This window comes from Bos indicus, chromosome 15, assembly GCF_029378745.1.
Source record: "Bos indicus isolate NIAB-ARS_2022 breed Sahiwal x Tharparkar chromosome 15, NIAB-ARS_B.indTharparkar_mat_pri_1.0, whole genome shotgun sequence".
Lineage (NCBI taxonomy): Eukaryota > Metazoa > Chordata > Mammalia > Artiodactyla > Bovidae > Bos > Bos indicus.
The window spans coordinates 28426303-28450180 of record NC_091774.1 but is presented as its reverse complement, the minus strand read 5'-3'; the positions used below and the strand labels follow the sequence as shown (position 1 = coordinate 28450180).

Genomic DNA, 23878 nt, shown 5'->3' with positions numbered 1-23878 from the left:
TTCTAGAAAATGGGAACACCACTACAACCCTGTACGTCGTCTCTGGTTACTGTGAGGCCCAAATGACTTCCTAACAGAGAGAGCATTCTGCACTGCCAGGTGAGTGTAAGGAGCTTCCATCCTTGTGGTGATCCATAACCTCCGTCTCCTGTCTGGTCTCCCTAGACTTGTCCAATGACCCTGCGCCTACCTGACCACTCACAGGGAGCCCTGGGCATGATCTGAGGGCGAGCCCAAAGGGAGGGCCAGCTTCCTGCCCCCGGCCCCCCACCCTCAACGTGGCTGAGTGCCCCCGGGGCTCCTGACCTCCTCCAGGTCCTTGCACACGTCCTCCAGGGCTTTGGTGCCTGGGGGGTCTTTGTCCGCCTCCTGAGCACTGGCCAGCTCCTGGCGCCAGTGCTGCTGGGCGGCCTTCAGAGCTGTCTGCCGCCTCCGCATGGAGCGCGACTGTTGCACGAGGAACTCTCTGGCATTGCGGAGAGCCACCCCTTCAGCAGAGAGGTAGTGCCGAGCGCTGCAGAAGGGCAGGGCAGGGGGTGGAGCGGGGACACACGCACTGTGGACTCCTGCTGTGGGTCACAAGCACTGCCCCAGCAGATGTCCAGCTTGAGCACAGACCGCAGGGCTAGGAGAGGGTGGGGACGCCGCTGCTCGAGACCCACGGCGTGGGGCACGCACGCTGTGCACTCCAGTCCTCCCACCCCGACCCTGACAGGAGCCGCACCTGAGGCCTCCAGAGACGGCCAGACTCTCCCATCAGCCTGACCCTCATGCAAGGGTCAGTCCATGCCAGCGTGCTGTGTCAGTGATCACCCTGGGCACCTTCCTGGCTTGTCACAGAAGACTCCTCAGGGCCCCAGCCCCTATCCTCAAACCAAGCCCCACTGGAGACCATGGGCCCAGATCAGTCCCCAGCCCTGACGCACGTCCTCACTCAACCATTCCTGGATCCTCAACCCAAAACAGGACAGGTTATTGGAACGCACCTGTCCAAGGATAGGTCAGTCTCCTTGCTCTGGGAAGAGAGAGAAGGATACCTCTTTAGTCTGGTTCTTAAGACACACGCAGTAGAAAACACCCACTGAATATAACAACATCAGGTAACTACAGGCTCAATGGACCCTGAAGTCCCTCCTAGGGGCCCAGACGATGGTTCTGCCAGCCACCGAGCACCACTTACAGATATATAATTTGACTGATGGAGAAGTAGGGCCAGGAATGATAAGAATAGGAGACTAAAAAGTCCTAGGCAGAACAGTCAGGACCCTTCCTGGAGCCCCACCCCCCGGGGCCCCTCCTACCCACTTCCCCCTGCTGAAGACCCATCCCTCCTGGACCTCAACCCCTCCTAGAGCCCCGCCCAACTCCAGCCACCCTGACCCTTCCAAGAGCAGCTCACCATCCGGGGGGATCTCCTCAGGTCCTCAAGGAGGAGGTCGGGCTCCAAATGTGGGGAAGTGTTACTGTCCTTTACCTCCAGCTCTTTCAACAAGTCCTGCTTCTTCTGAGCTTGGACCTCCAGGTCGCTGTGATGGGAAATTGCGGAGTGGGGGGAGTTGGTGAGGCAGGGTCACATGCTGAAGCAGGCCTTGCAGCACCTTTCAGGACTCCTAGCAGGGAAGGGGCAGAGCCACCTCCATCCTTTCAATCCTGCCGAAGATGCTGAGGCAGGGCTGGGGCAGGGACAGTAGACCCGGGGGCCCGGGCTAGTCACAGCCTCTTAACGCCCCCCCCCCAAGTCCCTACAAAACGCAGCCCCTCTGCCTGGCTCCACCTCTGCCTGCTAACTGGGCCACGAAGAGACAGAGCCCCCAAGTGGCAGAGGTCAGAAGGCAGGCGGGAGGCACAGGGGTGGCGGAGCGCAGGGGGCCAGACCACCTGACATGCTTCTGCAGCCTCTGACTCTGGACCTGCAGCAGCTCCACCTGGGACTCCAGCTCCAACTTGCGGGCCTGAAGCTCCTCTAGGATTCTTCGGAGCTGCTGGTTTGATTCCAGCAGGTGGGTGTGCTCCTTCTTTGCCTCCTCCAGGTGCTGATGAGTGGCTGTGGCTTCCTGGGAGGCAGAAGGAAAGACAGAAGGACCTGAAGACGTGGGAGGGAGTCGATGGGGGAGTCAGAGCAGACAGCGGGGTTGCACTGGGGGAGAGGCTGGGCCAGGCCCCACCCCTCCGTGGCCCCGCCCCCCAGGGTTGCCTGAGCTGGTCTCCCACAGAGAAGCTATCTGTGGGGTGCTAGCCAACAGAGTTTGGTACGTTCCCCAGGGGAATGAAGGGGCTGGGGGAGGAAGGAAGTCTAACAAGGGAGGACAGGAGAAGCAGCAGACGAACCTCGCTCTCCAGCACGACCTGCCTCTGCACGTCGAGGAGCTGCTGCTTCTCTTTTCTGGCCGCTTCCTTCTGCGGAGCACAGAAGGTCTGGCCATCTGGCTGACTCCGGGCCTCTCCTGGGGGAGCGGACTTCCGGGTCAAGGGTACCTGAGAGCCTGTCCTCCGCCCCTACTCCCGCACCTGGACATCCAGCTGAGCCAATCGGGCCTTGACATCCTTGGTTCTGGTTTCAAGTTCCACCTCTAAATCTTGGAGCTTCCTTTCCTGCACAGAGTGTAGGTAGAGAGAAAGATGGGAGTGCAGCCAGTGCCCAGGCCCGAGCTGAGGGCCAGGAGGAGTTCGCGACCACGTGCCCCACACCATGTGCTCCAAGCTGGGCTGGGCTCCCCCAGCAGAGCATCACCCTTTACTTATTTCAGGGGGAATGGTGAGCAGAGGCAAAGACACCAACCCCAAGGCCTGAGGTGCACTGACCTCTGCTTCTAGTCCTGGGGTGCTCCTTGGCCCAGAAAACAAAAGAGCAAGGATGCCCCGGCTTGGGGATGGCCAGCGAGAGACCTCCCCACCCCCGAAGCCGGCAGGCCCCACCCCCCACCCCTGAAGCCGGCTGGCTCCACCCCGCCGCCGTGGCCCCCAGCACTCTTCTACCCTGGGTGGAGGGGTCGGGGAGGGCAGGCCCCAAGCACCATCAGCCCGGCGCCCACCTGCTCCCGGTGCCGCCTCCGCAGGTCCTCCAGCTGCCGGTCCTGCTCCTGCCTCACCGACTCCAGCTCTCGCTCATGGGCCCTGCGCAGGCGCTCCAGCTCTCCCGTCAGGTGCCCTAGGAGCTCAGCCCGCTGCTTCCTCTCCTGACAGAGGGTGGGGCCGTTGGTGGGAAACCACCGCGGCCCTTCTCAACCCTTTGACCAGAGCCGCCCCCTACCCCCTGCCCTGCCGCCTCAGGTCAGTAAGATCAGGGACCCCAGCAGGCCTCTAAGGCCGGCTCCTGAAGAGAGTGCCCAGGACCACGTGGTCTCAACCCCAGAAAGCCTGCACCCCCTGTCTGCTGCTGAAACAACACTGGACAGATGTCCTGAGAAATCCCTGGTGTGGACACCTGCCTCTCCTACCACTCCTCGCACACACAGCCTTCCTTCCTTAAGGGAAGGGGTCATTACTAAAATGTCACTATTTTTCAACAAGGGCAGAACTGGTTTAGAAAAGGAGTCAACTACATTTTCCTCTGGGCCACTATTTCTGCCCTGGTGCAGAGTCTGGGATACTGGTTCAAGTTTCTGGAGGTGAAGCCTCCAGCTCTGGGCTAAAGTCAGCCACCAGCCCTCGCAGTCGTTCACCCCAACGTGAGCGTGCCACTGGGTCCACTTAGTCACTGAACTTTCCCCTCCAAGCCAGAGGCTGAAGATGGGTATGTAATATCTACATATTGGTTGGCTCTTGGCAATCTATTTCCGGGAGTCCTGGAATTTCTGTAGGCCTGGAGGCACAAGGTTGGTGGTTAAAAATCGAAGGCTCTGGAGTCAGATAGTCTTGGCTTGAATCCTAGCTCCTTTACTTATCAGCCAGGGAGGCTTAAGGGAGTTGCTTATGCTCAAGTCTCAGTTTCCTCTTTTTCAAATGGAGAGAAGGATAGTATGGACGCCCCCACCCAAGGGTATTGTGAAGACTAAATGAGGTTAATGCGCAAAGAGCTCAGGATGCACCTGGCACACGGTACAGGCTCAGTACACCTCGGCTGTTATAAACAGGAGAGCAAAGTGCAGCCTGGCGGCGGGGAGGAGCAGCCCTCCCGCAATGCTCTAGTACAAGGGCAAAACTGGGTTTCACCACTGCTGGGGGCCCGGGAAGGACGCTTCCCACCAGCCCTGACTCCCAAGGCCCTGCGGACATCCGGGAAGGACCCCAAGGGGTGGGAGTGAGTTTGCGTGTGCGCGCGCACACACACGTGCGCCAGGGGCTGCGGCCCAGTCACCTCAGCCTCGTACTGCTGCCTGGCCTCAGCCACCACCTGCTGGTGCTCCTCCTTCATCCTGTCCATCTTCCGCTCGTGCTCCCGCTCCACCTCCTGGCGCTTCTCTCTCAGGAGGCCACTGAGCTGCCGGGCAGGAGGCAGGGATGCGACATGCAGGGCTGAGGCACTTGAAGGACTCACACACGTGTGCGACACGCGCCCACCTCCCCCAGCGTCCCTACATACACACGCGGCCACACCCAGCTGCTCCACTCACGTACAGGGCACGGGGTGGAGAAGGACTTGGCCTCCAGGGAACTAAGGCATAAAAACTGAGCCCCAGCCGAGCCGTCCAAGGCAAAGCAGAGGCCCTTCGGGCCAGGACGGCTTGGCCGGCTGTCCAAGTCGCTGGGCCCCCAGGGCGAAAGGAGCAGACCGGCACTCACCTCCTGTTCGTACTCCAGCACCTGGTACACCCTGTGATGGGCTCGCTGCTCCGCCCACCCAACGCTCTCCTGCAGCTGGGCCTCCTCTTTCTGGTGAGCTTCCTGCATCTTCTTCTGGAGGCTGGAGACCACCTGAGGAGGCGCCCACACCGGGGAGCGTGACCCTCAGAGGGCCCTACAGAGGCCGCGGGCGACTCGCTTCCCAGGGACCCAGCCCCCATCCCCCGGGGCTGCAGGAGAGGGAAGCTAGTGGCAGGGCCGGGGTTGGGGTGGAGTTCTGCCGACCAGCCAGCCATGAAGGCTCAGAGCCCGGGGCCCAGCACACCAGGCTCTGCCTGTCAGGCAGGGCTGCCACCTCTCACCTCCCTGTGCTTGGCCTCCAGTGAGGAGGAGAGCCGCTCCAGCTCCTCTCTGTGCTCCCTCTCCAGCGCTGCTGCCGCCTGGGGTGCAACACAGGGCCTGTGAGGACCAGGGCAGGCTGGCGGGGCTCTGACTCTGGGGAGAGGAAGAGCCAGAGAGACCATCCCCAAGGCCCCTCGAGCTAAGGAGCCAAGGGGAACCACAGGCGCGTCTGTATTCCTCCAAAACAGCTGTCCCTCAAGCCTGCAAGCCATGGAGGCCAGCGTGGAGGGAAACTTTCAGTGAGGCTCGGTCATGGCCCTTCCACCCTCGGGCCTCTGGGCCAAACCACCGTACACAGGCCACACTCCTGCCTGTGAATACAGGCCAGGAGGCCTGGCGGCTCAGCACCTTCTTCCTGAGCACGTGCAGTGCAGTGACCTCCCCCGTAGGTCCCCTTGGTCTGGGAACTGACACTCCACCCAGAACCAAAACAAAACACCAGTTCCACCTGACCTACTACCTACTTCTGCCTCTTACCTAGAGACAGACCACTGGATGGGAGGGATAGGGAGTAAGGATAAAGGAGAACAAACTCCCCTGAGTGAGCCAGCCTCTTGCTCTGAGGCAGGGGAGGGAAGGAGAGAGACGAGAGGTCATCACAGCTGCCCTCAGGGACAAGGACGGGGACACTGCGCCTTCGTCTCAAGACCTCTGGTCTGGTTTCAGTTCTTTCAGTCATGGAGTCTTCCCAAACCCCCGGGTCCTTTGCCTTCAAACTTCTCTGCTGCTGACAACTCCCAACAGGCCCTGGAGGGGGCCTCTGGACCCCACCGTGGAGACCAGGGCAGCACCTGCTCTGAGTCGAGCGGGCTCCACATGGGCCCAGACGGCCGGCCCAACATCTCCACGCCCTTCCTCGAAGACCCCTGTGCTGCCGGCTCCCCTGGGCGCCAAGGCTGGCTCTTGTTCTTCCTCAGCAGCCAGCCCTCCCCAGGGACACACGGGGGTGAAGGGGGGCACTCACTTCTCTCCTCTCCCCTTCCAGCTGCTCCCTCAACTGCTGCAAGGCCCTCTCCTTCTCCACCTTCAGGGCAGCCTGCTCTCTCTTCTCCGAAGCCTCCATCTCTTCCCTGAGCTGCTCCAGGGTCTGCCTGCTTCTCTCTTCCAAGCTGGCCCTCTCGGCCTTCTGCAGAGACTCCAGCTCTTCTCGCAGCCTCTGCAGGGAAGCCTCTTGCTCGGCCCTGGGCAGAAAAGGAGGTAGGGGTGGGTCTGGGCACTTGTGTTGGTCGGGGTGCGGGGAGGGGGTGCCGAGAGGGGCGAGCCTCCGGGGAGGCCAGGCCGCCCACAGTCCACACTCACCTGATTTGGTCCTCATCGGCCTCTGAGCTGGACTGCACCTGGGCGCGGAGCCGGGACAGCCTCTGGCGCTCCTGCTCTCTCATCTGGGTCTCTTCCTCCTCGGTGGCTCTCTGCAGCTGCTCCTTCAGGGAACTGCAAAGCAAAGGCAAGTTTGCTGGCGGGACCACAGGCCTTCCCCTTTCTACACCTAACCCCTGGCTCTCAGCCTCCAAAAGCCTGGAGCCTGCTTGTGAAGCTTCCTATGTCTTAAGGACAAGCCTAACCTCAGCTTCTGGGTCCTGCTGCCTTTAATACCTCCCAGGGCGAGAGGGGCTATGAACTCCACCTGCCCTTTGCCACAGGAAGCAGATCATGAGCTCCATGATCCCAAAATAGCATTTCTGCAAAAGGGTCTCCTCTGCAACCAGGTGGGAGGGCATTTACTCAAGGTTGGATCCAGTCTGACCCCAACCCAGCTCTGGCCACATCACATGAGCCAGCACCTCCAAACCCCACCACACTCCTCCCTGCCTCCTGGCCTTTGTTCAAGCCAGCTCTCCCATCGAGAATCCCCTTTCCTACCTGACGAACCCATGTTCCGTGTTCAACACCCAATTCCCTTCTCTCAGAGAAGCCTTCCCAACTCTCTCCAAGCTCACCAATCCCCTTTCAGCTCCCATCACGCTTTATATGAGGACCTTTCTTATCCATGCCACTCTCAGCTCCCATCACGCTTTATATGAGGACCTTTCTTATCCATGCCGCTCTCAGCTCCCATCACGCTTTATATGAGGGCCTTTCTCATCCATGCCGCTCTCTGCCACGCATAACATCACACCATAATTCAGCCTCTGTATGTGTGTTTTCCATACAAGTGTGGGAGCGTCTCCAGAGAAGCAATCTTGTCTTAAAATCTGCTATCTCCCAAGTGCCAAGCACAGTAACAGAAATGGAAGTAGGGACTCCATGAATGCTGGTTGAATTTGGGCAGTATCACCCAGGCCCAAACTACAAGCAAGTTATCTCTAAGGGGCCCCTTATTCACAGACCGAGATGGTGACCATCTCATCCCAAGCAGACAACCCTCGCGGCCCCCACGTGACCAGGGGCTGTCATATGACCAGTGCTGCGCACTCGGGGAGTTCAAAGCCTGAGAAAAACATGATTCAGAAGACAATCTCTCGGAAAAGCTTCTGCAGTGAATTCCAGAGCCAGAAAAGACTTTGGATCATTTTCTATTTTCAGCTGTCAACACCACTGCTTTCTTCCGTAATGACAGAAAATTTAAAGATTCTTCCTGCTAGATTCCCCCAGAAACCCTTCCTCTTTGTCCCAAGGCTAAATTTTACACATACCACCACAGACTGGAAGGGTCTTTAGCAGTTAAGTCCTGCATTTTACAATGCTCTCCTCTCTTCATCTTACAACTAAACTCAGTCTCTCTGTTTTGTAACTAAAGAAACTTAAGCATCAGCCCGCCTGCCTGCCTTCTCATTCAAGAAATATTTGCTACAAGGTCAGTTGTGGCTTCCAGAAATTTCTACCAAGTGGTAATTTCCCAGCAGAGAGGAGACCCTACCTCTCAGAAAGGCTCATGTATAAATAGAAACAGGGTTCTCATGACAAACTACTTTGAAGAGAGCCAGGCAAGGCACTGCCCACAGAGAAATCACTTAGTCAAGACCACAAACACTGTACTGATTTTAGTTGAAAATACAACCAAGAACCAGCTTTTATTGAGCAACTATCGTGTTTCAGGCCCTGAATCAGATACTTTCAACAGGCTGGTTTTCACTACAACTTAGGAGGGCTCTGGGAGGCCCCTCTGAAGTTGGGGGGTTCGGGAAGGGACAGGAAGCTGTCAGCACAGCCCAGGGTGGCCAGGGAGAGAGAGGAGCCTGGTAGGGAGACATCACCAGGATTTCTTCCTAGGCACTGCCTCTCAAGGTAAGCTGAGTTGCACTCTGTTTGGGAGGCCCCCTACCCCAAGTTCCAGGCAGCTGGAAGAGGAGGATGCCTGGGACCATCTATTCTTTGGGATGCTCTCTGGCAGGGGGATCCAGGAGGGCTGACATAGGATGAACCCTGGTCAGCAGAGCCTGTGTTGGGCTAATGAGGGAGACTGTCCCCAAACCTCTGGGCAGTTGGGTGCTGGTTTTCTCTTAGTTTCTCTAAATTAACCATAAATATTTTATACAGTCTTTGCCATGTATGATATAAAAATAGTAAGTCTACAGCACTTTGGGATCTTCTGTCCAAGAGGACAAGATTTAACCTTTAGCTTAACTGCCAAGTAAGTGAAACATATTAACGTCTTTTTGTAGCACTTTCCCCAACCTGGGACTGTGACAGAGATGGTTTATTACCCTCTCAATATCCATTCTCCCACTTTTCTTTACTAAAAGAACCCTAATTTTATTTTCTCAGGCCCAAAGACCAGCTAAAGGACTACATTCCTCAGTCAACTTTGCACCCTTTGCAAGCAGGAGTGGCCAGTGAGATATAAACAGAAATTATTGGGTAAAGTTCCCATCAAAGTGCCTTTGAAGGGACTGAATGAGCTAGAAGGTGCCCCTATACTTCCTGCCTGGAACACAAATACGATGGCTGGAAATCCAGCAGCTACACTGGACTGTAAAGAGAGCCTACGAGTAAAACTCAGCACTGAAGATGACAGAAGGATCAAAGGACCCCTGGTGATGCTTTACTGTGGAGCCATCATGCCAGCCCTCACCTGCCTTTTCCTATAAAAACCATAACTCCAGCACAGGAGCACACAATCCTACACACACAGGCCCAGCCTAAGCCTATGTGCTGCATTTGTTGAGGGCCTGCCTGTCATGTACTTAAAGAGTAGGAACCCAAACAGAAACTTCTGGGTCCTGGGTAAGAGCACCTCACACCCTATCACATGCTGCATGGTGCAGCCAAAGTAAAAAAATAAAGAATAGTGTTTAAAAAAAAAAAAGAAACAGGTTCTGGAGACAAACTGCCCAGACTGTTAATCCAGGCTCTGCTATTTATGAGGCTCCACACCTTGGACAAGCTACTTAACCTTCCTGTGCCTCAGCTCCCTCATCTATATTATAAATTCCACAAAACAGACTTGATGACAGAAACTCATAAGGGCCATTCCCAAGGACTCAACGAATTATCAGACACAAAGCACGTGGATCAGAGTAATCTCTCAAAAAATACCGGCCATCCCCATTACTATCATGCCTCTCAAGTCCCTTCCCAAGAGAGGAAAGGCATGGGTCTTGACCACGGAGCCCACCCCTCCTCCACCCGGGCCACAGAGGAGTCATCCTGGAGGGGCAGCCAGGGTGACTGGGCCCGGCGGCAGGACCTGAGCGCCTTCTCTTTCTGCTGGTGAAGTTGCAGGGCCTCCACCTCCTCCTCCCGACACAGCTTCTCCCGCAGCCGCTGCATCTTCTCTTGTTTGGACTCCAGGAGCCGTGTCTGTTCTTGCTCGAGTTCTCGGGTCACCGCCTCGTCCGTGGCCTCCAGCGCGGCCTCTGAGAGCTGCTCCCGGAGAGCTGCGGGCTCTGCAGATCGCCTGCCAAGGGCAGGAGCAGCGTTTCACTCAGTTTACTGCTCACCCACCTTCTGGCACCAGGGTTTATACAGATACTGAACACCCCACATGGAGCCCTAACGGAGGGCCCCTGGTCAGGAGTCACACGTGCATGTCAGGTCGCCCGAGGGCGAGCAGCAAGGCTACCCTCTCGAACACAGGGGCAGCATCTGTTCCACAGCAGCGGCCCCCAACCTTTTTGGCACCAGGAACTGGTTTCATGCAAGACAATTTTTCCACAAACCAGGGGTGCGCGGATGGTCTGGGGATGATTCACATGCTTTACATTTACTGTGCACTTTATTTCTATTATTACTGTATCAGCTCTGGCTCAGGTCCTCGGGCATTAGATCCTGGAGGTTGGAGACCCCTGCTCTATACAATAAGCCCCACTGTGGCTGTGTGAGGGAGGGCCTGAGTGTCTAAGGAGCGGGGTGACACATAGGAGGCCCTCAGGGGACTGGGTAGGTTGTGGCCCGAGTGAACACCCCAAGACATGGCTCAGGAGCTGGCGGCAAGAGAAGAGGGCAAACTTCTGTCCCTCATGGACTCCTCCCGAGTGGGTTCATGGCCCTGGTTCCGTCTCCTACCAGGGATCTCCCTATTACTTGAGGCTCATGCCGGCAGTTTGGGAAGTCCCCAGAGGCTACGCCCTGACTCTCAAAACTGAACAGAGGTCAATGCTTATGAGCCGGCAGGAGAAGCAGCAGCATGTCTCCTAGCCCTGGGGCCCAGAATAGTCCTTGGAAGCCCAGGAATGCGCAACCTCTTTCCACAATGCCAAGGGAGCCAGGCAGGAGACCCTTCCCTAAGCCAGAGTAGCAGGGGCACATCTGAAATGCCAGACTCTGTATCTCCCCAACAGTGCCACAACTTCATCTGCTTAGAGTGAACTCACCATGTGGAAATGGGTAAAAGGAATTCTAACTGGGATGCAAAAGGGAGGTGGTTAGATAAGAACAATGGGATTGGTCAAAGAGATGTCTACAAAGTCATGAAGGCTGTTCTGTTGAGCATATTTTAGCTCTTGAAGGAAATAGCCAAAGAGAAACCCCAAGAACATTTTAAGCAATGGAAACATAAGTGGGATAAAGTATTTTGCTTCCCAGAGTGGCTTTCCTAAAGCCAAGGATGCGTGTGCAGGCCCAGGTCCTTAAATCTTACATTAGAAATTGGTCTGGCCACCCAAGCACCACCTTCTCCTGCGATGCTCAGCCTGTGGCAGGCCTGGCCCCACGGCCGAGTGGACCACAGCAGCATGCAGGCAGGGGGTGAATCAAGGAGGGGTGGGGCCAGAGTCCGAGAAGGGGAGCCAGCCTGCAGGGGATGCAGAACCCCCTCCGCCCTCAGCCCCCGCTCTGCAGCAGATGGAAGGCGGCGGGTGGGATCAGACTAGCAAAGCAGAAGGAAATGAGGGCTCTGGAATTCCCTTCCAGCCCCTTGAGGCCAGAGACTGAGGAAACAGACAAAAGGCTACCAAAGTGTCTGAAATACCATTAAGATCCTTCCTAAAATCGTGACTCAAACCAGAAACGGTCCTGACCTCTGTCTTCAGCCCCCTTCCGCTCCCAAGCCCATCTCCCTCCTTCCAATTCCTGCTTTCTCTCAGTCCCCTGACGCAGCCCAGACTGATGCAGATGTAAGATGTAGCCACCACCTCCTCTGAGAATCCTGCCTGGCAAAGAGCCTCCTCCCAACCCTGCCACCGCCGCAGCTCTCCGCCTCATCAACCCTCCAACTCATTTCCAACCTGAGCTGAAAACATCTTTTTTTCCCTGAGATGGTACCTTTTAATGTCTCCCTCCCCTGTGGGCTGCAGAGCTATGTGGGGCCCTAGGGACCGATGCTGCGGAGAGATGCAGCACCAGCCGGCGTGACAGCACGCACCCAGGCTGCACGCACCGCTGAGCCTGCCTGCATGCCTGGCATGCAGGCAGATCGGGGCTGCTTTTCAGCAGGCCTCTTCACCGTGTCCCTGTTTTCAAGACTGAGTATCCCAAACTCCCAGCTTAGGTCCAACGCAGTCAACAGTGAGCCTGAAAGATCTATGACACGCCTGGGAGGTTAAAGCCTCCAGGGGAAGAGGCAGGTCTGATTTCTAGGCCACTCCTCAGGTATCACCATCAGTGAGACCCAGTTTCCAACAGCGAGTGGCCTAGACGAGGCTCAGCAGAACATGTTTCAGGCTGCCTGCCGAGTTACTCTGAGACCTATATGAGGGAAAGCGAGGAGGGACAGGCAAGGAGGGAGGAGAGGGAAGAGGGCTGTGGTATCCACAGTCCTGACATGGCCGTGCCACCACTAAAACTCAGATCACTATCAGGGATTCTGTCTCCACTAATTTTCAACCCAGTGGTTTTTTGTTTTTTTTTTTACCTTTTATTTTACACTGAAGTGTTAGTTAGCCCCTCAATTGTGTCCGACTCTTTGCAACCCCATAGACTGTGCCGACCAGGTTCTTCTATTCTCCAGGCAAGAATACTGGAGTGGGTAGCCATTCCCTTCTCCAGAGGATCTTCCTGACCCAGGGATCAAACCCAGGTCTCCTGCATTGCAGGCAGATTCTTCACCGTCTGAGCCACAAGGGAAGCCCATTTTATATTGGTAATCAATTAACAGTGCTGTGACAGTTTCAAGTGGATAGCAAAAAGACTCGGCCATACTCCCCTAAACTCCCCTCCCATCCAGGCTGCCACATAACACTGAGCAGAGTTTCATGTGCTATACAGTAGGTCCTTGTTGGTTATCCATTGTAAATATAGCAGCATGTACCTGTCCATCCCAAACTCTCTTAACTATCCCTTCCCCACAACCATAAGTTCATTCTCTAAGTCTGCGAGTGTCTTTCTTCAGCGTGGTGGTTTTAATACATTTGCCTTCTCTCTCTACAAATACCTCAAGAAGGATGCTGGGAAGACAGAGGGAAGGATACGCTTATTTCCCAGACCCAGGCCTTCCAGCCATACAGCACACACAGCAGTGGCTGCTTGCTGGACCTGCCTGCACTCTGACCTCCCTGTGCTCCTAACTCCTCCTGATTCAGCTTGACAACATCCGTGCAGGTGACAGACCCTCCTAATCATGTTTTTTATTCTCTATATTTTACAGTGTTACAATATGTGAAGAAGTTGGCTGGTCAAGGAGAGGGTGCCCCTCCCCGGACCAGGCAATCCTTATAGACAGCAAAGGGAATATGTCTTTCCTAAGCAAACCCACCCTACCATCTCCTAATCTATTTCTCATGCCCTAGATCACCCAGGGCCGGGCCCCAGGCAACCAGAGACCATGCCCAGAGCCCAAAGCCGTCGAAAATTATCCAAACTGCACCCCCCCCACACACTCGCTCGAGTACTCACCCCGCCTCACCCACTGCATCCCACGAAAACCCCGATAACAACTCGGGGTCATGCTCTTCCTTCTCGCTTCTTTCCCCTCCTGACCAGCTCTGGTCCTTCCCCACGTGGCTCCGCCTGGCATGGCATGCCCTCTTCTCTCTGGAAATATAAGGAATAAATTCTTCTTTCAGTGGCATCGGCCTCTCGGTGTTGTCACTCAGTCACCTCTGCAAATTAAAATTCCATGGATACAAATGAGGCACAGAGTCACTCCCCCGCGAAACCCAGAGAACAAATCCATTCCTAAGGCAGCTGTAAAGGTCAATAGCAAGGAAGTTCTAGAGCCTGAGAAGAGCCCAGGAAAGGAGCAGAAGACATCTCCTAAGAGCACCATGGGAACTGAAACTGGGGTCAAGGAGAGGCCGGCCCAGCGGGGACAGCCTCGCAGGGACGGGAGGAGACACACAGAGAGGAGGGCTTGTCAGCCTGGGTGGCCAGGAGGAGCCTCACTGCCCAACTTCTCTCCCAGAAGCCCTGGGAAAACGCCCTCTGACCCCTGACCTCTGCCCAGAGGGTCCTGTTTCTGAAGCCCGGTCACCTCCTGTCCTCATCATAAGCACCCTGATCCGGCTGTCCACAGCCACCAAGGGTCCCTCCCCTACATCACTCCTTCAGCACCACACAGCGCTACAGGAGAGCATGCGTTCCTGGGTCCCTCCAGCCCTTGGTGACACTTGCTGTGAGTAATCAGCGCATGAACCTGTCTCTGCTCAACAATCAGCCCCAATCCTGAAGACTCTTAATCCTTCTGTACTGCTCAGCTCACAAGCAGGAAAAACTGTATCACCCTGAAACCCTGACACCACGCAGGGAAAAGACACAGTGGCTGCAGACCAGGAGACAGAAGTCAAGGGCTCCAGAGACTAGAATCTAGATCTAATTCTGCAATCAACTAGCAATGTGACCTTGGGCAAATCCCTTTGCCCCTCTGAACCTCAGTTTCCTCATCTGTAAAAGAGGTGAGGGGGGAGAAGAGCTAAAAGGTTTCTAAGTTTTAGAAGTGTAACAATGTAGGTGCGCTGTGAACCCAGGCACAAAAGAGCTATATTGTGTAGTGGATAATTCCATTCAAATGAAGTTGGGAACAGGAAAAATGAATCTATGCGACAAGCCAGAAGAGTGGTGACCTGGGGCAGGTGGACTAAGAGGAAAGGAGCCCAAGGAAGCTTACAGGATGGGTGGAAATGTTCTCAAAGATCTGGGAGGTTATGATACGGTGTGTGAAAAGTGTTAGTCACTCAGTCATGTCCGGCTCTTTGCAACCCATGGACTGAAGCCCACCAAGCTCCTCTGTCCATGGAATTTACAGGCAAGGATACGGGAGTGGGTAGCCGTTCTCTTCCCCAGGGGATCTGCCTGACCCAGGGGTGGAACCCAGGTCTCCTGCATTGTAGGCAGATTATTTACTGTCTTGAGCCACCAGGGAAGACTGTGACATGGTGCATATGTATATAAACATTCATTGACTTGTACAATTCACGTGTACATACAACCAGGTACATAAATACCTTAATAATTTTTTAAAGGAAAACAGGGCTTGACAGAGCAGAAAACACGGTTGACCAGGTTTCTGCTAAGGACCCAGAAGGTACTCTGCCCCCTCGCTTCCAGCCTCATACCCTAGGTGTTGACGAGGGGAGCCCTGGGGGCTGCTTAGGGGTCAAGGCTGCACACAGAACCAAGGGTACACTCACTTTCCCCCCACTCCACTCCTTGAGCCAGGGCCAGAGCACCCTCTCCCCACCACCCAAGACGGGATGGACACTAAAGCAATCCACACAACGGAGGACAGGGACAGACATGGAAACTGGCCCTTACACCTCTGGAGAGCCTGGCGGGGTGGGGCTGACCGCCACCTTCTCCTTGGGCTCTTCCTGCCCAGGGCCCGGCCCCTCGGCCTGGGGACGCCATTCTTGGCCCCTCTCGTGGGCAGCAGGTGGGCTTGGGAGCGCCTCCCTTGACAACAACAAGGAAGGAACTGCGTTAAAGCCAGAGGAAGGTGAGAGGCTCCAGGTGTACCCCGCTTGGGGCCCAAGAGCTCTGATGGGGACAAGGGAGGAGGCAGCCCCAGCAACATGTGCCATCTCAGGCCTCGGGTCTCAGCTCCGCTCCCCACCTCCCCACACAGCAGGGGCTGCGTGGGTGCTGCTGCTCTGCCTCCCCAGTGACTCATTTCAGCCAGGTGAGCTCTAAGGCCAGCGTCTTTCCCTTCCTGGGGGAAGCCCAGGGCACTGCACCTCCCTGACCTGGGGCCCAGCACTAGCAGGGCTCCCTCCACCCCCAGGGCTTGCTGAATGACCAGCGGTGGGATGATCATGGGGAAGAAGGGAGCTGGCAGGTGGGGACCAGGAGACATGGCCACACCCCGGCCGGAACGGCCCAGCCCGGGTGACAGCAGACTCTGCCCTAGCCCCTGCCAGGGGGTGGCTGGGTCAGAAGAGACACTTCCTTGTGCCAGAGTTTCTAAGCTCCCCTAACCAGCCTGTGCACCCCAAATGTAGCTGCAGGCTGCAGACTAGGAAGAGGCAGATTTCCTCAGTTCATATGAAGCACTAACCAGAGACCTCCATTGCTGCTGCTTAGGCTGCAAACCCGCCCCCTGCTCTCCCCACCCCCCAGACCCACTGCCCCCCAACCCTGGGAGGCTTCCAGCCGGACCTTACCTCTGCAGGGAAACAGAGGGTGGGGGGCTGCCCAGAGAGCCCTCCTCAGGCTCCGCTGCCTCCTTCCACTCAGGCTGCCCCTCTGGGGCCTGTGGAGGCCCTTCGTCGGTGGCCTGGCTGTGAAGGAGACTCTGGAGCCGCTCCTCACGCAAAAGAGGGGGAGATAACCTGAGCAGAGAGCAGAGTCATTGCCTCCACTCAGACAGCAGCAGAACTGCAGAGTGGAGTACGTGGACCCAGGTCCATGCCTCCTCCGGGCTGGACCCCAGTCCTGGCCCCACCTCCATGGAGGGCAACACGGCCAGAAAAGCAGGACAGAGAAGCTCCCTACTGAGCTCGCCCTCTGCCTGGACCGGACTCAGCCCTCCCAGGTCATGGGCTGCATTTGCGTGGCCCAGGAGTGACATCTGGGCACACTCACAGGTGTATCTATCCCCATCTCTGGGGTCTGGGAGTTGGCGAAGTGATGGAAGAATTGAGCAGAAAGAGGGAGAAAGATAGAAGCCAGCCTCAAATGATCACTCTATAGAAAATGCATGAAGCTGTAGCTTTGAGGAAGTAAAAATGCTGATAGCTTTTAAAGGTTCAAAAAGTAGAATGACCACCCCCTTCCCCTGCCAGGGTGGCAACCCTTCTCTTTCATGGGCCCAGGCCTGAGAAGCTGGAAGCCCCTGTCTCTCAATCACACAGACATACACACACAGACACATATACACACACAGACACAGCTGCAGCTATTTCTGATGTGGCGAGGCGAGGCTCAGAGCTCTGAGCTGCAGCACCGATCCTCTGGCGTGGTCCCCCAGACCTCTAGCAGACTATCCAGCCCTGACCCATGACCAAGGACACACGAGGTTGACCCAATCGGGTGAAGAGGACAGAGCCCTGGCCCCACAACGGTGCTGTGGGCACAAAGTCCCACCAAACGCTGCAGCAGTACCTCCCACTTCTGTCTTGGTTTGCGTGATGCGCGCACACACACAAACTCTGCAAGGCCATCCAGTCAGTTCATCACCTGCCTTCAGACAGGAGCACACTGAGACACGCAGACCAAAGGCAGGAATTCTGGCCCCAAGTCCACGGCATCCCAAAGTCCCCAAGGGCCGCCTCCCACACACGGTACCTCTCTGAGCCTCCAGACTGCTTGCTCTGCAGCTCCTCTTGGCTGGACTGGCTGGCATCCTTGTCTTCTCTTCCCAACCTCTGGGCCTGCAGACAAGTAGCAGTGGAAAGTGCACACTGGGGTGGGGGTCTGTACTGACGCCCATGCCAGGAGGGGGTGCTGAGAGGTGGCTCTTGGTGAGGGAGGGCCACTTGGGATGCAGAAGAGAAGGCCTGTCTGCTGTACAATGAAGGCCCTGCGGCTCTGGCTAAGCCCCCAGGCTCACAGCTGCTCCCAGAGCCTGCCTTGCTGCCCTGGGGAGGATGAGTCAGACAACACAGCCACTGCAGGCAGAGTCAGAAGCCACAGGCTGAAGGAGGACACACAAGAAAAAGAAAATCCTGCCTCCTGCAGGTGGAAACATTCACTGCCAGCTGCAGAGAGAAAGCAGACACGTCCGTGAACACCCCAAATCCACGGGCCCCCAACCGCCAGAGCCACCGATCATCGGGAATGCTGAAATTCAGTGAGCAGGACTGGGGACGGCAGACAAAGTGCATCAAAGAGGGAGGATCCTGGAAAGATGGAGACGTGGTGAAACGAGAGACAGCTATACTCCAGATGAGAAGGGCACTGTGAGGGCAACCTGAAGGGAGGAAGATGGAGCGCTCCTTTGCACCATTCTGAGATCCCCCGACACCCAGGTGCCATCAGTAGACAATGATGTCCCCTTCCTAATCAGGAATTATACCTGCCAGACAGTGCAAAGAAGAAACGAAGAGAGTCAGCCCCAAACCTCATTTTAAAGTCTGGGTGTCGGGGCAAAGTTAGCAAGCTGGTGAAAAGGACTATTCTTAATACATTCACCAAATTTCTGCAGGGGTAAGGTTACAGGGGTGGAGCACTGCTGTCAGCCTGGACTTAACCCTTAGTTCCAGCACCTCCTCCACTGCAAAATGGGATCACAGGGCTTCCCTTGGATTTCCTCGGTGGCTCCATGGTAAAGAATTCGCCTGCAGTGGAGGAGACACAAGAGGCATGGGTTCGATCCCCAGGTCGGGTGGCTCAGTGGTAAAGAATTCGTCTGCCAGTGCAGGAGACACAGGTTCCGTCCCTGAACCGGGAAGATCCCACACACCCAGAGTAACTAAGCCTGCGCGCCACAACTATTGAGACTGTGCTCTTGGGCCCAGGAGCCACCACTACTGAAGCCCCCGCGCCCTAGAGCCCGTGCTACCTGCAACAGGAGAAGTCACCGCAATGAGAAGCCCACACGCTGCAGCTAGAGAGGGGCCCCTCTCGCCGCAACGAGAGAAAAGCCCACACAGCAACGAAGACCCAGCACAGCCAAAGATAAATAAATAAAATTATCTTTTAAAAAATGCGATAGCGAACCACAGTGTACAGGGCTTCTAGTGGGGCCCAACTCCGGCCCAAAAAAGGCAGGCCACAAACACAGCTCTCCTCACACTCCTCCTCTTCTCCCCCAGCCTGGGGGTAAAAAAAACAAAAGACACCCAGCTTCGCCAGTGCCAGTCCCCATCCTAGGACCTGCACTCCTTCCGTCACATTCACAGGGGCCCCGTCTGTCCCAGACCACGAGGGTTAACAGGAGAGGTGGGGCTGGAGACAGCCCACTCCATCTTCCCCGGCGGGGTTCCGGCCGGGCTGGCACACCTCCGTGTCCCCAGCCCCGTGCCCGCAGCCCCCCATGCCTCTCCACTGGCAGCCTGAGCCCCGGCAGCTGTGGCCAACTCTGCCATCTGGATGGGTGAGGAAGGGCAGGGTCTGAACTAAAAGCCAGCTCCCCCAAATTACATTAAAAATAGAAACGCTCCCTGGGAGTGCCTCCCGGTGCCCGCAGCAGAAGGGCTCCCTGCCAGTGCTGCCATTCCTGATCGCATCAGCCGGGCAGAGCCCACAGACAATGGCGGGGCGGGCGTCCTTCTCCTGCCCTGCCTCCTCCCCTTCCAGGACTCAACTTGCAACTTGTCTTCCCTACAGATCACACCACACTCAGCAGAGAGCACCCGCCTCCCACAGGCCAATCTATTTCACAAACTAAAATATAAGATGGGTAACAAAGTACAGTGGTCGTAATAAACATTGAGGGGCTGAGCCCTGAATCAGAAAGGATGAGCTGCAGACAATGTCTGTTTCCTTCTTGATTCACCTTTCTGCTAGAAACTCAACCAGTCCTGAGCCAGAGAAAAGGGGATACCTTGGGCAAGTACCCACACAGAGGCCCTTTGAGCAGAGTTCTACTTGCTCCCTAGAACTTTCTGCCCCAGAAAGGGAGTCAAAGGAACCAGACAAGGCCATCAGGCACGTCGGCACTCTTCAGAACGAGGAGACACATGCCTGTTCTAAGCCTCTGGCTTAAGACTGCTCAAGATACCCCTTCCCTAACCTAAACTCAGCTCTGGGGTTTTGCTTTTGTTCACGATTCAGTCTTCACTTAAGGAAATCACAGGAACTTCCCTGGTGGTCCACTCTTTTCAAAAGCCTCCCAAGGAAATCTGTCTTTTTAAAAGCCCCCCAAGTGCTTCCCTTGTAGCTCAGCTGGTAAAGAATCCGCCTGCAATGCGGGACACCTAGGTTTGATCCCTGGGTTGGGAAGACACCCTGAAGAAGGGAAAGGCTACCCACTCCAGTATTCTGGACTAGAGAATTCCATGGACTGTATAGTCCATGGGGTCGCAAAGAGTCGGACATGAATGAGTCGGACACGGCTGAGTGACTTTCACTTTCTTTCACTTAAGGATTCTAATATTGGCCAGATTTTAGAGTCAGAGCAATGGAAAATCACCTTGCCTGGCCAACTCGGTAACTTTCCCACTTACCTGCTGCCAAAGGTACCTCACCAAAAACTGCTCCAAACCCTTCCTGACGAACACCACCTGGCCTTGTCTATGCCTTTACAGACCTCCAATGCTGCAAACGGAGGGCAGGCAGTGATGGGGAGAGATCCAGTGTCCAGCAGGGACCCGGTGGCTAGGCAGTGGCCCAGGAAGGCTTATCAGCCAGAGCTGAGAGGAACATGTCAGGCTCTAATCAACCAGACTCACAACTCTACCCTGACTCAGGACCAGCTTCACTAAGGGCTCCCAGGCTTGATTCACATTAAATACCTTGTTTGTTTCACCCAAATCAAATGCCCCCTCAAACCTGCAGAGACTGCATGTCAGAACCTCTCTCCTCTCAATAATCCCACAGAGGAGGCAAAAATGATGTTGGCATTTATGTTTTAGACTTTTTTTAAGGATGGACATTCCAGCCGGTCTAAAGTGATACCTCATTGTAGTTTTGATTTGCATTTCTCTAATAATTAATGATACCGAGTACCTTTTCATGTATTTGTTGACCATCTGTCTGTCTTCTTTGAAGAAATGTCTGTTTAGGTCTTCTGCCTATTTTTTGATTGGGTTGTTTGATTTTTTGGTTATTGAGCTACATGAGCTGTTTGTATATTTTAGAGATTAATCCCTTGTCAGTTTTGTTTGCAAATATTTGCTAGTGTTTCACCATGATATTGGTGCTTGTTTTGAGAAAAAAAAAAATCATTTTAGTCATGTTAAATAAATGGCTTCCTTAATGCTATTATTTTTAGAAATTAATATTAAATTTATCAAATACCTTTTGATCTCAAAGTGATCAGAAGGTTTTATCCTCTGATTCACAGATATCATGAAATATATTTAGAAGATTCATAATATTAAACCATCCTTCAATACTAAAAAAAAATTAAAAAATGACCTTGGCTTCAAGCTCCTTGCACATAGGACCTGTGTCTGAGTCATCTTTATCTCCTACTCTGGGTTCAACGACACCCATGCCTGCCCAGCGCTTACATCTGGCAGGGGAGACAGAGAACCAGAAAACAAAAGCAGGAGCACTCAGGGAAGCAGAGGGAAGGGCCGATTCAGCCTGCATGGAGGAGGTGACATCAGAGGTGGGCCTCCGAGACCAAGAAAGAGCTCTCAGGGCACAAGGGGAGGCAGCTGGCAGGGGGGTGGTAAAGCGGTGGACGGTGTTGCCCCAGGGAATGGTGAGCGGTGGGCACAGCCAGGGCATGGCAAGTGGGCTGAGGACATGACTGCAGAGGTTGAATGGGCCAGGTTAGGAAGTGCCCTGAAATCCACAAGCTGCACAGTGCTTTTTTGCACAGGCGCAAATGGTCGGCCCTCAGGTGCTAAATGAATAGATGAAGAGACAAAAACAGGGAGAGAGGGTGCAGGGAATGCCCTTAATTCACAGCAGCAACAGACCACGAACGCCAGAAGCCCCATCGCAGGCAACGTCAGGGCCTTGCCTTGATGAACCAGAAGGGAGAGAACTCTCAGAAATGCACCCTGGGATGGGCAGGCCTCAGCTCTTGATCATCCCCAAAATGAGGCCCCAGCCCAGCCCCAGAGAGACTCACCTCCCACCGGGCTCCATCCAGGACGGAGGAGTGCACGTCCATATCCAGCAGGCGCTCTGAGATCTGGCTGCGGAAACCGAAGCCCTGGAGATGGCGGAGACAGAGAGGTCAGCTCTCCCCCAATCACGGTCAGTGCCCACCAGAGATGAGGGCCTCTCCTCCACCCCCACCTTCCAGAAAGATGCTACTATGTGCCAGACACTGTGCCAAGCATTCCAATACCTACTCACTAACCTCATCTTTAAAATAACATTGGGCTTCCCTGGTGGCTCAGACAGTAAAGAATCTGCCTACAATGCAGGAGACCCGGGTTCGATCCCTGGGTCAGGAAGATCCCCTGGAGTAGAAAATGACAACCCATTCTTGCCTGGAGAATCTTATGGACAGAGGAGCCTGGCGGGGCTACAGCCCATGGAGTCACAAAGAGTAGGACATGACGGAGCGACTAACACTTTTGCTTTTCTTCCAAATAATTCTGTTACTAGATGGAAAGGTATGTGGTAAAGCAACTACGGTATACTGCTCACTGCAGACTCTAGGGAGTGAGTATGTAGGTATTTGCTATAAAATTCTTTTAATTTTTCCATACAGTTGAAATTTTTCATAATCGAATTACAGGGGAAGAAAGTAACCCAATGAGACTGTCCTCTTATTTTTATCTCGCAGAGTAGGAAGCCGTTTGAGAGCCCATGTAACTTGCCCAAGGTCACGCATCTGTTAAGCAGCAGGGCTGGGGGTCAGATGTGCCCTGGGCCAACTCCAGAGCCCAAGCTTTTTGTCTGACACGTGCTGCAAAGCATGTCACTTTCCAGCTGTCTCTCCCTCCTGGCGTCCGACAGGAGGCCTAAGTGCCCAGGTCTGTGGGCAGGCAGGAAACAGGGCCTGCCAGGCCCCTCCCAGCGCGTTCTTTCCCCTTCCCATACAGGTGCCCCTCTGGACAATGGGGATGGATCAGCACCACTTTCTCCACTGGCTTCTCTTTGGGATGGACAGCAAGGGCCCACACAAGTGCCAGCTCCCCACTGCCCTCTGGCTGCCGTAGAGCCAGGACCCCTCCCCCTCCGAAGCCAGGAGCCCCACTGGGCTAGGTGATGGATTGCTACCCGACAGCATGCTAACAGGGACAGTTCTGTCATCAGCCCTGATGAATGGCAGGACGCCCAGCCAAGGTCTGGTCCTGCTGGCCGTGGCTTCCTCCACCCACTCCCGTAAAGAAGAAAAATGCTGACGGACACGCTCCTCCACAGGGCGACTCCCTGAGAAGGGCCAGGGCCCTTGCTTCAGAGAGCTCTGTGGCACAGTGACTCCTCATGATGGTTTCTGCCAACAGTGACTTTGCCTCCTCTCCCTGGCTTGTGGGTTTTCTTTGTGGATGACATTTGCCTTTCAGCGTGAGTTCTACTCCACTCAATGCAGCTGCCATCTGGCTCCTTAAGCCCATGGCTCAGCGAGGGGCTTGAGCGCACACAGCCTCCTAATTCCTCTGCAGCCCCTCGTATCACTACTGCTCATCCCTGACCCTCTCCCACTAATCCCTTCCCTTTGATCTGTCTCCTCCAAACAGATGGAGCATGGTTTCTAAAGAAACACTCTGCCAAAAAGCACCCCAGACTACTCCCCTTAGATACAAACCCGGCAAGTGAAGCCAGGATTCGGGAGGCTCAGTGGAAGGTGGAAGGGCTGGAACAAAGACACTACGGATGCTGGCATTCCAGAGCAGTCTTCACTTTGGAAATGGCCACACCACAACACACGTCTTGGTCAGAGCCTGAGGACTGGTCCTTCCCTGCCACAGTTCAGTGATCCCATAAACACATGTACACACAGTCTCTAATCTCCTACACTCATACAATGCTCCTGTTAGGAGCCCAGAGGCCATGATTTCATATGATCTCACAGGCAGTTCATGCAGCAGTAGTAATAACAGCTATGCTTGTTTAATATTCATATGCTAATGATGTACATACACTTTACCCCACTTTCTTCTTGCAACAAACCTAAAAAGTAGGTACTGTTACCCTTGGTAAGGCAAGCTGAGGAAATGGAGTTAGACAAGACCCAAGTTTGAGTCCTAACTTCCTCACTTACAAGCTGTGAGATGCTCGGCAAATTATTTAACCACAGTGACTCGCATATCCATGTTCTTGATCACTACTCTGCTGCCCACCGCCCCACCCCCCCAACTCCTATCTCAGACTCAGACTCACCAAGCCAAGGAAGGACTTGGGGTCAGAAGCAGCAGAGTCTGAGAGCTGTAGCTGCTCCCCGTGTTCACTGATCTCCGACTCCTGGGGAGACAGACACAGAGAAGTCACC

The 23878-nt window shown here is 55.0% G+C and overlaps 1 protein-coding gene across 10 annotated transcripts in view; it reads right to left on the bottom strand.

The window, feature by feature from the left end:
* Positions 1–23878, bottom strand: part of CEP164 (centrosomal protein 164) — a 71472-nt gene that overhangs the window by 5327 nt on the left and 42267 nt on the right. For 6 of the 10 annotated variants that reach the window (XR_011570831.1, XM_070803484.1, XM_070803486.1 and 3 more), the window contains 19 exons: positions 23770–23850; positions 21563–21646; positions 17161–17246; positions 16038–16205; positions 15193–15330; positions 13336–13473; positions 9752–9961; positions 6424–6555; positions 6089–6305; positions 5085–5162; positions 4723–4854; positions 4298–4420; positions 3033–3176; positions 2509–2592; positions 2329–2397; positions 1879–2054; positions 1400–1526; positions 987–1015; positions 307–514 (listed from right to left, as the gene is read on the bottom strand). Coding sequence is in view for 8 of the 10 variants with exons in the window: in XM_070803484.1 (XP_070659585.1) it covers positions 307–514; positions 987–1015; positions 1400–1526; positions 1879–2054; positions 2329–2397; positions 2509–2592; positions 3033–3176; positions 4298–4420; positions 4723–4854; positions 5085–5162; positions 6089–6305; positions 6424–6555; positions 9752–9961; positions 13336–13473; positions 15193–15330; positions 16038–16205; positions 17161–17246; positions 21563–21646; positions 23770–23850 (2424 nt within the window). In the remaining 2 variants the exon portion in view is untranslated. Of the gene's footprint in view, positions 1–306; positions 515–986; positions 1016–1399; positions 1527–1878; positions 2055–2328; positions 2398–2508; positions 2593–3032; positions 3177–4297; positions 4421–4722; positions 4855–5084; positions 5218–6088; positions 6306–6423; positions 6556–9751; positions 9962–13335; positions 13474–15192; positions 15331–16037; positions 16206–17160; positions 17247–21562; positions 21647–23769; positions 23851–23878 lie in introns of those variants that run through there. The other 4 variants (XM_070803489.1, XM_070803488.1, XM_070803490.1 and 1 more) reach the window with 4 other exon arrangements.